This window comes from Cherax quadricarinatus, chromosome 88, assembly GCF_038502225.1.
Source record: "Cherax quadricarinatus isolate ZL_2023a chromosome 88, ASM3850222v1, whole genome shotgun sequence".
In the NCBI taxonomy this organism is placed as follows: Eukaryota; Metazoa; Arthropoda; class Malacostraca; order Decapoda; family Parastacidae; genus Cherax; species Cherax quadricarinatus.
The window spans coordinates 1,151,545-1,166,159 of NC_091379.1; the positions used below are offsets into that span (position 1 = coordinate 1,151,545).

At 41.6% G+C, this 14,615-nt stretch overlaps 1 protein-coding gene across 2 annotated transcripts in view; it reads left to right on the forward strand.

Moving 5' to 3' along the window:
- The first annotated feature begins 3,333 nt into the window (after positions 1 to 3,333).
- The window catches only part of nSMase (neutral sphingomyelinase), a 22,593-nt gene continuing 11,311 nt past the window's right edge, over positions 3,334 to 14,615 (forward strand). The window contains exons 1-4 of one of the 2 annotated variants that reach the window (XM_070103810.1): positions 3,334 to 3,539; positions 6,300 to 6,387; positions 10,995 to 11,136; positions 14,259 to 14,480. In XM_070103810.1, coding sequence (XP_069959911.1) covers positions 6,314 to 6,387; positions 10,995 to 11,136; positions 14,259 to 14,480 — 438 coding nt within the window. In that variant the 5' untranslated portion in view covers positions 3,334 to 3,539; positions 6,300 to 6,313. The remainder of the gene's footprint in view (positions 3,540 to 6,299; positions 6,388 to 10,994; positions 11,137 to 14,258; positions 14,481 to 14,615) is intronic. The other variant, XM_070103808.1, reaches the window with a different exon arrangement.

Sequence of the window (14,615 nt, forward strand, 5' to 3'; positions counted from 1 at the left end):
GTCTGCCAAGTCTTTTGCTTTCGTAGTGAGTGATTTTCGTGTGCAAGTTCGGTACTAGTCCCTCTAGGATTTTCCAGGTGTATATAATCATATATCTCTCCCTCCTGCGTTCCAGGGAATACAGGTTTAGGAACCTCAAGCGCTCCCAGTCTTCTAAGGTCTTCTAAGAACTGGTCCTGGGTAGGAGGGCGGTAACTAGTTCCTACTAAGATGGGTTTGGTCTTAGGAAGCAGCACTTCAAACCATAGAATCTCCAGTTTATTGTTATTTAAATCAGGTCTTGGGTTGTAAGCTAAGTCATTTCTAATGTAGGCACATACTCCACCACCCTTTCTGTTCCTATCTAAGCGTTTTATATTGTAACCTTCTATTTTGACCTCGTCGTCAGTCACCGTATCATCCAACCAAGATTCAGAGATGGTTATAACTGCCGCCCTAATTTTGTTAGCTAGAATCCTAATCTCTGCCAATTTAGGAAGAAGTGATCTTGCATTGACATGAATAAAGTGAAGGCCTGTTTTCATAAAACAATCATAATCATCAATATATGGCAATGGGTCATTTGGAAATAAGTCACTCTGACTTTTTTGTGTTATCCCAGGTTCTCTACACATATGCTGCTATGTATGATAATTCTATGTAACTGTATTTGTGTATACCTGAATAAACTTACTTACTTACTTACTAATGTCATCACTGCTAAAGGGTAACTGTGCCAAAGTGCATTTGTTACACACAAAATGAATTCTGGCACCGTTGCTATAATTGTACATACATCCATCATGCACCCACCCCTTACACATTTTACATAAGGTGCCTTTTCTGTTTTTAATGCTTACTTTAATACAGTGTATGCACCTGTTTGGTAGTGTTTGAGATAATAATGGCTGTATTGTCTCACATTGACCTATGTATGCATTACATATGGAGTTAAGGTTATCATTCCTAGCTACTAGACCGTCATTATCGCCGTCATTTATCTGTCTGTTTTGCCTCTGCACAATAGTTTGAGGTCCTGGATTAATTTGGATATCACCACTTAAGAGCGCTACAATAACAGCTGTGTGCCACTGTTTTTGTTTGGGTATGCTTGAGGTTCCTAAACCTGTATTCCCTGGAATGCAGGCGGGAGAGATACATGATTATATACAGCTGGAAAATCCTAGAGGGACTAGTACCGAACTTGCACACGAAAACCACTCACTACGAAAGCAAAAGACTTGGCAGACGATGCAACATCCCCCCAATGAAAAGCAGGGGTGTCACTAGCACGTTAAGAGACCATACAATAAGTGTCAGGGGCCCGAGACTGTTCAACTGCCTCCCAGCATACATAAGGGGGATTACCAACAGACCCCTGGCAGTCTTCAAGCAGGCACTGGACAAGCACCTAAAGTCGGTTCCTGACCAGCCGGGCTGTGGCTCGTACGTTGGTTTGCGTGCAGCCAGCAGTAACAGCCTGGTCGATCAGGCTCTGGTCCACCAGGAGGCCTGGTCACAGACCGGGCCGCGGGGGCGTTGACCCCCGGAACTCTTTCCAGGTAAACTCCAGGTATGTATATTTTTTCCATTTAGATTTGATTACCTCCTTTCCCGGGGGGAGGGGGGAAATGGTGCACTGCCCCTACTGGTTTAGAGCTCCCCCATAAGGGCAAATTATGAGTACTAGAGAGTGTTGGAGGCTCGATCCACCGTCCGTCCCCTTGTTAATTACCCCTAAATGAATATCACTGTAATGGCTGAGGCAGCAGTAGCTCTCTCTGGGGGATTCCTGCCCAGGTGATCAACATGATACCGGTCTGGGGGATACTCCATCACGTACTGATATTGGGATATTAATCCAAGGGATTCCTGTCTGGGTGACCTTGTTGTTACATGGTCCTGATGATGGTTCAGGATTATACACTGGTAGTGGTGTTTTGTTAGTATGGTATCCCTAGATATGGCCCCTCATGGTATCCATAGATGATAATGACCCTTATGGTATCCCTAGTTATGGCTTCCTCATAATGTCCATAGATGATAATGGCCCTTATGATATCCCTAGAAGCTAATGGTCCTCATGGTATCCCAAGAAGATAATGACCTTAATGGTATCCCTCTTCTTTGATGGAGCAAAGACACTTCCTCTGAACGTATTTGCTTGTACTTCCTCCTCTTTCAGCAACATTGCAAGCTCCTGATGATGTGTTGATAACAACACGAAAGGCCTAGAGCTATCATTCAACCCCCCAGTAGCTGTTTTACATAATAACATATGTGTAAATTACCCAATGTAACGCACCTTTCGTAATTCATTCTGATCTAAATATTATAGACCCAGGCCCAGCATGGTCCTCATTATCTAATTTTGGGTGACTATTCAAACAGCACCTGGGGCATTGGAGGTACCTAGGTTTGGTCTGAGGAAAGGAAGGGTAGCTCCAATTCCTCTGAAAAAGAGCCCTTCAGGAGGAACATCAAGGCAGATACCTTGATGTACTTGAATTCAATAAGGATTTGGGGTCTTACAAAGGACCCCAATGGAAATAAGTCACTGACTTTTTTGGGTTATCCTGGGTAATTTACACTATGTATAATAATTGTACTTATGTGTACCTGTACCTAAAAACTTACTTACTAGGTACACATAGGTAAAATTATCGTAAATAAGCTTATTTAGTCACATAACTACAATTATCATAGTGTAAATTACCCCGGGTACCCCAAAAAGTCAGACAAAGTGACTTATTTCCATTGAAATCACTTTAACTTCTTTTTAAGGGTTACCCTAAGTAATTTACACACCCATTACACCATATAAGACAATTGCAATAACTCAAAATTGCAAATGAACCTAAAAAAAAGATATTTGCAGAGTCCAGCAGACACAGCATCACCCAATACCATTCTCTCTGTGTGAAGACCATCATAGAAGATGATGGATTATTATTATTATTCTCGTTATTTTTATTACTACGTTAATGGTGGAGAGCTCTAAACCCTTAAGAGGTCACTCAGAGCCTGGGGAAATTGGAAGCAAACAGGTACATTGGACAGGAGAGGGAGGATATGTGATATCCTGAGTGGTGGGAGGAGGCTGATGGCAGCAGGTGTCATCCAGCTGGCTAGGGAGCACCAGCTACACTCATCTAGCTGGTCAGGGAGCACCAGCTACACTCATCTAGCTGGCCAGGGAACACCAGCTACACTCATCTAGCTGGCCAGGGAACACCAGCTACACTCATCTAGCTGGCCAGGGAGCACCAGCTACGCTGTCCAGCTGGCTAGGGAGCACCAGCTACGCTCATCTAGCTGGCTAGGAAGCACCAACTACACTCGTCTAGCTGGCCAGGGAACACCAGCTACACTCTTCTAGCTGGCCAGGGAGCACCAGCTACGCTGTCCAGCTGGCCAGGGAGCACCGGCTACACTCCAGCTGGCCAGGGAACACCAGCTACACTCCAGCTGGCTAGGGAACACCAGCTACACTTATCCAGCTGGCCAGGAAGCACCAGCTGCTCTACAACCATCAGCTGCACACATGTAATTACACTGAGGTAGTCACTTGAGGTTCCACCTGAGAGCTCTCCCAGGGTCGTCCTTAACCTCCAGCACCTCCCCCAGGGTCGTCCTTAACCTCCAGCACCTTCCCCAGGGTTGTCTTTAACCTCCAGCACCTCCCCCAGGGTCGTCCTTAACCTCCAGCCCCTCCCCCAGGGACGTCCTTAACCTCCAGCACCTCCCCCAGGGTTGTATTTAACCTCCAGCCCCTCCCCCAGGGACGTCCTTAACCTCCAGCACCTCCCCCAGGGTTGTATTTAACCTCCAGTACCTCCCCCAGGGTTGTCTTTAACCTCCAGCACCTCCCCCAGGGTTGTCCTTAACCTCCAGCACCTCCCCCAAGGTTGTCCTTAACCTCCAGTACCTCCCCCAGGGTTGTCCTTAACCTCCAGTACCTCTCCCAGGGTTGTCCTTAACCTCCAGTACCTCTCCCAGGGTTGTCCTTAACCTCCAGTACCTCCCCCAGGGTTGTCCTTAACCTCCAGCACCTCCCCCAGGGTTGTCCTTAACCTCCAGCACCTCCCCCAGGGTTGTCCTTAACCTCCAGCACTTCCCCCAGGGTTGTCCTTAACCTCCAGCACCTCCCCCAGGGTTGTCCTTAACCTCCAGTACCTCTCCCAGGGTTGTCCTTAACCTCCAGTACCTCTCCCAGGGTTGTCCTTAACCTCCAGCACCTCCCCCAGGGTTGTCCTTAACCTCCAGCACCTCCCCCAGGGTTGTCCTTAACCTCCAGTACCTCTCCCAGGGTTGTCCTTAACCTCCAGTACCTCTCCCAGGGTTGTCCTTAACCTCCAGCACCTCCCCCAGGGTTGTCCTTAACCTCCAGCACCTCCCCCAGGGTTGTCCTTAACCTCTAGTACCTCTCCCAGGGTTGTCCTTAACCTCCAGCACCTCCCCCAGGGTTGTCCTTAACCTCCAGCACCTCCCCCAGGGTTGTCCTTAACCTCCAGTACCTCCAGGGTTGTCCTTAACCTCCAGCACCTCCCCCAGGGTTGTCCTTAACCTCCAGCACCTCCCCCAGGGTTGTCCTTAACCTCCAGTACCTCCTCCAGGGTTGTCCTTAACCTCCAGTACCTACCCCAGGGTTGTCTTTAACCTCCAGCACCTCCCCCAGGGTTGTCCTTAACCTCCAGCACCTCCCCAGGGTTGTCCTTAACCTCCAGCACTTCCCCAGGGTCGTCCTTGGCCTCCAGCACCTCCCCCAGGGTAGCAGTATATGTGTAGAGAATCCAGGATAACCCAAAAAGGTCGGACAGTGATTTATTCCCATTGGGGTTCTTATTCAGTAATACCTAAAGTGTTACTGGATAACCCAAGACGGGTAGTGTATCATGGAGGGACTGACTGTCTTATTTCCACTGGGGTTCTTAATCTTGTCCCCCAGGATGCAACCCACATGAGTCAACTAACACTCAGGTACCTACTTGCTGCTAGGCGAATAGGACAATACGTGTAAGGACACACATCCATTGATAACCAATTGTTTTTATAAATGGATGATAGTACCAGTGGAAATAAGAGTTGGCTCTTGTCTCACAAGTTAGTTAGTTTAATATGTTTATTATGCACCCCATACCCATCCTGTGGGTGGTAGTCAAAAGATTACAGAGGTACATAATTGGTCCAGGGACTGGACTCCAAAGTTTTGATAGCTGAGCAAGTTACAGAGGTAATGAACTCACAATTTACAAAGGTAATGAACTCACAATTTACAAAGGTAATGAACTCACAATTTACAAAGGTAATGAACTCCAGGTAGGTCTGGTCACAATCATGACAAGTTACAAAGGTATTTCCTTGCAGCCAGCAGCAACAGCCTGGTTGATCAGGCTCTGATCCACCAGGAGGCCTGGTCACAGACCGGGCCGCTGGGGCGTTGTCCCCCGGAACTCTCACCAGGTAAACTCCAGGTAAACAGATTACAGAGGTACGTAATGGGTCCAGGGACTGGGCCCCCAAAGTTTTGATAGCTGAACTAGGTACAAAGGTAATGAGCTCACAAGTTACAAAGGTAATGAATTCTGTAGAATGGTTACTTACGTTTATACATGGCTACAATCATGAACAAATTATAGTGTAATGAGCAATTCACACTTCCACACCTGGTCACAACTGTAATGAGTTATTGGTGCAAATATTGATTGTTGAGTCACACACACACCACACACACACACACACACACATATAACTGCCTAACAGACCAGTTAGACCTAACCTGAGGTTAAGTGTGTTTATGAAGTAGGTTTATTTAGGCACAGGTACACATAAGTACAATTATCATACTTAGTGTATATTACCTAGGATAACTCCCTCAAATAGAGTTCTTATTAATATTATAATTAAGTGCTAAACCCATGTGGGACAAACAGTGCTGCAACTGTTATGCCAAAAAATAACACACATGTTAGTCTAACATGAATATAATTCTTGAAAAACATTTTATTTAGTCTTGGCTAATAATAATTTAGGGTTGCTTGTCTGGTATACAGGAGCTAGAGCTCAACATTCTATGCCTTAAAGTAAGGCATTGCAGGTCAGGGAAAATTTTGAAAGTATAGCTTTTTCTATAAGCAGGAATTTTGGAATTCTTATACAGTGACTCGATGATCTTTCAATAGTATCGTAACATTGGATTTTTCTAGAAATCTTTCCATATCTATTTTTTTATTTATTGATTGCTTTGCACAAACTTAAAAGTCTCGCAGTTATATGATAACCAAATTAGCGCAATTTATTAATAAAATAAATGTTTCCAGAGTGAGAGGAACAGATGACTGTGCCAGAACATGCTCAAAAGGATAACACGATGGCAGTGGATATCAAGGTTTTGACCTTAAATGTTTGGTGAGTTGTCATTCAAATATTTTCATTGTACAGGCAGGCCCCGCTTCCATAGCAGGTTAGGTTCCGAGCTACTGTTGTTATCAAAAATCGCTGTAATGTGAAACGTAACCTTTCTTTCACTGTCAAATGTGTATAAAAGTCTGATAACATATTTACACTATCTTTTATTAAGTGAACAATAGAACTAGGCATAAAAAATGCATATATAGTACACACATTACTTACTTTAAAATGTTTTCGTTCTTAGCTTATAGTAAGTTTATTCTCTATAAGGATTACAATGCTGAGTTTACAGAAATTTGGTTATTGTGTGGTTTACATGTAGTAAAATAATGATTACAGAGTGTACCACTAGAACGCTTAGCATGGCTAGGCATTTCGGGCAGATTTAGTTTTATTCTTAATTGTAAAATATTACAAATTATGAGGTAAGTTGGTATTATGGCTAAGTGACTAAATACTAGTTTGTGAGTTTAGCAATGTAAATGCTATTGTTTTGGCACAGTACATAGTTTCAGTATTGGAGTATCACAGGATTCATTATTTTAAGATTGAGATTAATATTTCTGTTTATGGTCAAATGAGTCAGTGAGTGTAAGTGTGAACCACCAGGTGGTATTCGTATAGTTAGTAGACAGGGTGTATCAGGGAGATAAGATGTTTTCTAATGGTAGTTTTGAAGGTGATGAATGTGTCTGCAGTTCTAGAGTTCTCAGGTAGGGTATTCCAGATTTTAGGGCCTTTGACATACATTGAATTTTTGTAAAGGTTTAGTCGGACACGGGGAATGTCGTAGAGATGTTTGTGTCTGGTGTTATGCCTGTGGGTTCTGTCACAACTATCAAGAAAGCATTTTAGGTCAAGGTTGATATTAGAGTTTAAGGCCCTGTAGATGTAGATTGCACAGTAGTAAGTGTGGATGTACTGAACAGGGAGTAAGTTTAGGTCTATGAAGAGTGGGGGGGTGTGTTGCCAGGGATGGGATTTAGTGATTATTCTTACTGCAGCTTTTTGTTGGGTTATTATTGGCTTTAGGTGTGTTGCTGCAGTTGATCCCCAAGCACAAATAGCATAGGTGAGGTATGGATAAATAAGTGAGTGGTATAGTGTGAGAAGGGCACTTTGCGGCACGTAGTAACGTATCTTGGAGAGGATCCCAACCGTTTTAGATACTTTTTTGGTTATATGCTGGATATGGGTGCTGAAATTCAGGTTGTTGTCAAGGTATAAGCCTAGGAATTTGCCCCCATTATTTCTGGTAATTAGAGTGTTGTCAATCTTAATGTTAATTTGTGCATCTCCTGCTCTGCTACCAAACATAATATAGTAGGTTTTGTCAGTGTTAAGCGTAAGTTTATTGGCTGTCATCCAAGTCGATATTTTGATCAGCTCCTCATTCACAGTGGTGTTGAGGGTGGCAAGATTAGGGTGAGAGATGACATAAGTCGTGTCGTCAGCAAAAAGAATGGGTTTCAGGTGTTGGGATACGTTTGGAAGGTCATTGATGTATATGAGGAAGAGCAGGGGACCAAGGACACTTCCCTGCGGAACTCCAGTATCAAGTGGCCGTGTTGCTGATGCTGTGTCTTTAATGGTGACATACTGATACCTATTAGTAATGTAAGATTTGAAATAAGCAAGCGCATGGCCTCTTATACCGTAATGATCAAGTTTGTGGAGTAGGATGTCGTGGTCTACTGTGTCAAAAGCTTTTCTTAGGTCAATAAAAATTCCTAGTGGTGAATATATATAATGTATTGTAGGAAGTCTGAATAAATGAAGAATGGGTATAATTGAAAACCACAGCATTACCCAAACGCTGTAAAGTGAAGCACTGTAAAACAGGGCCTGCCTGTATCAAGAAATCATGGTACTGAGGAAAGGTCGGGCAGTGTGTGTGCTTATGTGCCCCAGTGATGTGTTTGTTTTATAAAAAAGTAAACCCTTGTATTAAAAGCCTTTAGAAGTATGGGATGATATGAATGTTAGTTAATTTGTAAAGAGCAGACCAAGTCTATTATTTAGAGAATTGTTCATTAACCTTAATGTGGTGTTCACAGGTGTGGGTCATGAAATAGAACTGTGATAAGCCTCACACATGCTTCACATGTTTTGCAGTTTTTAACAATAAATTCTGATTAGAATGTATATTTTAATATTTGTCCTCACTGGGTACATTGTGTGTGGGTATAACAGATGAAAGCTGTTTCTAGAAGCATATCTCTCTTGGGTTAATGTTACAGCCACGGTAAAGCAACCTTGAGCCACCACAGTCATCCATCATTGGCCATCCATGCTCACCCCATTATAATAATATCTTTATCTCTACAAGTACATGTACAAAGTATACAGGCCTAGCTGACATCAATGACATACTTCTACATATATGGAAAGTCCCTTGTTATGCAGGGCATTTCGGGCAGATTAGGTCAATTTTGTCCCAGGATGTGACCCACACTAGTCAACTAACACTCGGGTACCTATTTTACTAATGAGTGAACATGGACAGCAGGTGTCTTATGGAAATACATTAAGCCGAGGGTTTGCTATTAAAAGATCTCACTTTGATTAGTATGTCATAGGTCAAAGGTTTTAGAGGTTAGAACAAAGGCACATACTTATTAGTTTCTTTGTGTGTTAGTAATTTTCTCATTCAGCCAGAACACTTTAACCCTTAAACGGTCCAAACGTATATATACGTTCACGCGCGTAGCGCTCCAAACGTATATATATGTTTTCTTTTTCATTCATTCAACATTGCCACAATAAGCCTGAGTCACCTAGACATGAGAGAATGGGTGTGCACACTCACTGTGTTCCATATTAAAATAATTGGGGATGCCTGGGTACCATATGCTCTTTTTTCCTTTTAAAAGAAAAGATTTCTTTTTTCCTCAAAAAATTTGGGGCGCTACGCGAGTTAATGTATATATACGTTTGGACCGTTTAAGGGTTAAAACTGTTATCTACACATGGTGGTTGGAGACCGTGCTGATGCACTACTAGATAATAATTGTTTTTTTTCCAATAAGTCGGCTGTCTCCCACCGAGGCAGGGTGACCCAAAAAGAAAGAAAATCCCCAAAAAGAAAATACTTTCATCATCATTTAACACTTTCACCTCACACACACATAATCACTGTTTTTGCAGAGGTGCTCAGAATACAACAGTTTAGAAGCGGGGGCGTTGACCCCCGGAACTCTCTCCAGATAAACTCCAGATAAACACAACATACCCCTCCAAACTGCCAATATCCCAGACCCTTCCTATATTAGATTCTTCTTCTTCTTCTTCTGTTGGGTTTCAGGGCCACTGACAGCATACGCCGTATCGAGCCCGGCCGTCCAGTGCTAGGAGAGGGAATATCGACCAAAGTGGAAGAATGTCTTGACTAATAACTATGTATCATATGTCTCTGATATGCCCTGAAGCCAGCAGGAAGGAGCAGGTACAGGCCAATATCTCCTGACGGTCCAGAGGGCGAAACCCCTCCCCAAGTGTGCACAAGGTCGCATGGAGAGTAGTTCGTGCAGAGTGATAACATGGGCACCACAGCAGGAAGTGTTCCACCGTCTCAGGCTGTGAGGGACACCATGGGCAGTACGGAGAGTCCGTCATCCGAAGGCAATATAGATGAGCTGCCAGTCGCGAGTGCCCAACTCGAAGGCGAGTCAGTGCAACGTCCACCAAGCGGTTGGGATGGATTTATTTTAATAATTTGCCATCTCAAATACCCAGCGGAAAACTCCCTCTTTAAATAACAAAAAGGCACAATACCGTGACTGGAACGATACACAAATAACCCGCACATAAAAGAGAGAAGCTTACGACGACGTTTCGGTCCGACTTGGACCGAAACGTCGTCGTAAGCTTCTCTCTTTTATGTGCGGGTTATATGTGTAACTCCCTCTTTCCCCCACCATTGTGAAATGAAGCGGGAATATTTTCTTAAGAATGTTTACCCTTCAAGGAGTGCCATGATGCTAGTGAAGGGCTCTTGAGTCAGGAAATTGGAGCTACCCTCCACTTCCTCTGCTTATAGCTGATTACCTTTCATTCTTAGTCGCTAAACCATGGATTTGGCATTTCTCCATGAAAATAATCGAGCACATGTGCCAACTTCCAAACAGCAAAAGCTTTCAGATACTTTCTTCAGCAGTTACATAAAGTATGTATATGTGTATATTTTTTTTTTTTAATATACCAACTGTCTCCCACCAAGGCAGAGTGAGCCGATAAAAAGAAAATTATAAAGTTTACCTTCTTTTAACATTTAGTAATATGTACAAAATAACCACAGGAGGAGTTGAATGATAGCTCTAGGCCTTTTGTTTTGCAATCAACAGATCATCAGGAGCTTGCAGTGATGCAGAAATATAGTAGGAACTCCAGGCAGATTTGTTTTTTGGGAACGACTTTCCAGAATCTAAAGAGAGTCGTTTCCCTGAATGAATCTTCCTGGATTTTCTACTCATTTCTGCAACATTATAAGCTCCTGATATATTGATTGTAACACGAAAGGCCTAGAGCTGTCACCTGTTTATTGTGATCTTATTGCAGCATATGCCTACATATATACACATTATCTTACTTTTTTGCTGTTTTAGGGGGATACCTGTCATTTCCAAGAACAGGGAAGCGCGCATGGAAGCTATCGGAAACCAGCTCATCACGGGACCAGATGAATATGATTTTGTGTTTCTCCAAGAAGTCTGGTCTAAGGCAGACTATTGTTTCTTAGCATCTAAAGTGAGTAATGTTTCTAAAGTGAGTTGAACTGTAGATGGTCCTCGACTTACGATGGGGTTATGTTTTGACGAACCCACCGTAAGTTGAAAATATCAAATTCAAAATTTTTATTTCTTTGCATTGTATACAATGTGTAGTTTACATGTAATAAAATATTATTAAGAACAAAGAAAGGCACTAGCATTCATGTGCATTTTGGGTAAATTAATGGTGAGTAAATAAATACAGCCTCTCCTCACTTAACGACGGAGTTCCGTTCCTAAGACCACATTGGTAAACAAATTCATCACTAAGTGAGGAGCATACTATACTGGTAGCAGGTTTATGTCAACCATCTTTGATATTGTTTTAATGTCACCTTTGCACCATTTATAACATTTCTGGTATATTTTTAAATGTTTATACAGTACATGTATACTGTATATTGTAATAAGCAGAATAGAGGAAATCAGCTCTAATATATATATTATTTAGATATACATACTGGTCAGAGAGCCCATCGTAAGTCTGAGTTGTTGGTAAACGAGTACGTCACTAAGTGAGGAGAGGCTGTACTAGTATTGAAAATTAAATAAATGAATACAAGTTTATTTATTTTTTTTTTTTCAACAAGTCGGTCGTCTCCCACCGAGGCAGGGTGACCCAAAAAAAAGAAAGAAAATCCCCAAAAAGAAAATACTTTCATCATCATTCAACACTTTCACCACACTCACACATTATCACTGCTTTTGCAGAGGTGCTCAGAATACAACAGTTTAGAAGCATATACGTATAAAGATACACAACATATCCCTCCAAACTGCCAATATCCCAAACCCCTCCTTTAAAGTGCAGGCATTGTACTTCCCATTTCCAGGACTCAAGTCCGACTATATGAAAATAACCGGTTTCCCTGAATCCCTTCACTAAATATTACCCTGCTCACACTCCAACAGATCGTCAATAAAGGGACTATACATGCTCTCCGCAAGTTTATACTATCAATAAATGTACAGTATTGTACAAAACAAAAAAGAAAGTTTTACAGTTCATCGACTTGATTACTCACCATCGTAAAGTTGAAATATCGTAAGCCGAAGTAAGGAGCACCTGTATTGAGAATTCTGAATTTTTGGCCAGTGCTGTATAACCCTTGTGGGTTTAGAGCTTAGTATTGATTATAATAAAATAATATACAGAATTTTTGGAAGTTTTCTTTTTCCAAAATAAAATCATTTTAGTAGTTGATTTTTAGAGGATTCGCAATATAGCGAAACCTTAATTTAACACAATACAGTGGAACCTCAAATATCGAACTTTCTTCAGTCCAGAAGGCTGTCCAAGTGCTGTTACCGAATGAATTTATTCCTATCAGGAATAATGTAAATTAGATTAGTCCATTTCAAGCCCTCAAAAATACACTTATAAAAACACTTACAAAAATACACTTACATAATTGGTTGAGTTGAGAGCAGTTCGATTTTTGAGGTTCCACTGTATTAGGTGATGACATCATTTTTTCATGCTCTTAATAATAACAGAGACTTCTGGATATAGTGGATTTTAATCGAATAACATTTTTGTTGATTAAATCTGAAATTTGTTAAATTGAGGTCTGGTAAATAAAGGTTTTACTGTACACGATATTATTTATGCAAGGTAAATATGAAACAATTACTAAATTTAAAAAAGAAAACTTCTATTTTTCTTTTTAGGTCACCCTGCCTTGGTGGGATGCAGCCAGTTTATTAAAAAAGAAAAATATGAGACATGAGAACATTATTTTCCTAAGATTTTTTGGGTATTACTCTTGTTAATACAGTAAACCCCTGATTAGAGGAATTGATAAGGGAGTCAAGTGGCTGGTAATGGCAATTGTGGCAAATAGAGATAAAATTTTGCTATGATCATCATATTAATGGACAGTTCTGTAACCACTCAACTTTGTCCATTGTTTGCAAATCATTTAACCTAATGATTTTGTTTCATATTTCCAAAGTTTCTTAAAATGTGGATTTACTGTACATATTTGTTTTTTTTAGGATTGGCTAAAGATTGAGCTGCCTTCCCCACCAAGGAAATTAATGAAATGATGTATGTACTGCAGATTCTTAAATAGGTTAGGAAAATAAAGGCGTTTTGATATTAAATAGTCATTGTTTACAAGCAAAGGTTGTGCTGAAATTATAGGTTTTGTGAAACATTTGAAAGAGATTAAAGTGTGAAAATGAGGTTGTTTATGCATGTATGATGTAAGATTAAGAGCTGCCAGATATAATGAGTCAGTCTTGTGACATCATGTCATCAGAATGCCTGAAGTTGCAGGTCTCTCGGAATGGCACTACTGAAATTCTTTAAAGCAATTTGACATGTTCTCTATTATTAACTTTTACCAGACCGAGCCATGGGGGCATTGACCCCCGAAACCCTCTCCAGGTAAACTCCAGGTAATCCACAGATATACCTTTGATGAGTTGCTCCTAGAGCCCGGCCATGGGGCAGGCTCATCGTGCATTAAAATATTTTCATCCTTAGCTTATAGTGAGTGGTGAATATATTTATTGTAGGAAGTCTGAATAAGTGAAGAATGGGTATAATTGACAGCCGCTGCATAGCAAAGCGTCATAAAGTGAAGTGCTGTAAAGCAAGGCCTGCCTGTAGTTATGTTACTCTCTGATTCTTCTTTATTCCTTCTATTTAGTTAATTCCATTGGTCAACCACTGAGTTTGCAAAGGAAAATCTAGTATACCTTCAGCTCCACTTCTTCCTCAGTTTACAACTGTGGCTTCTTATCCTTGTTATGGGTACTGTAATAAGAGTTTTTCTTTTATTCTCACACTGGGCATCTCCCACCATGGCAGGGTGACCTGTAGAAGAAATGCTTTTACCATCATTCACTATATCTTGCCAAAGGTGCATAGCTACTACAGTTTAGTTGCCCTTCCAAACTGCAAACATTCCAACACCTTTAGAGTGCAGGCACTGTACTTTTCACCTCCAGGACTTGAGTCTGGCTAACCGGTTTGTACGAAGAAATCCCCTCTTAAATTTTCATGTCCTTTTATGACCTTATGTGGTTACCCTGTGTGTTTTTAATGGGAATGTATCTGTTTCTTTTTGTTTATTATTAATATTTTTCCAGGTGAGCAAGGTGTTGCCATTTTCACACTACTATTTTAGCGGGGTCATCGGATCCGGATTGTGCATCTTCTCCCGCACACCAATCACCGAAGTTCACTTTCACAAGTTCACCCTCAATGGCTTCCCTCACAAAATTCAACATGGAGACTGGTGGGGCGGCAAAGGTGTGGCATTGTGTAAAAGTCTGCGCCACGGAATCCCTTTCATCCTAGCAAACACGCATGTAAGTTTAACCTGCACTACTTCCTTGCCTTTCCTCTATACCCCACTAGCACCATGAATGTTACAGTAGCCATGTCCTTTTCTATGATATTTGTTAGCCTTATTGACCTTTTCCTCACATTGAATTTTAATGCAT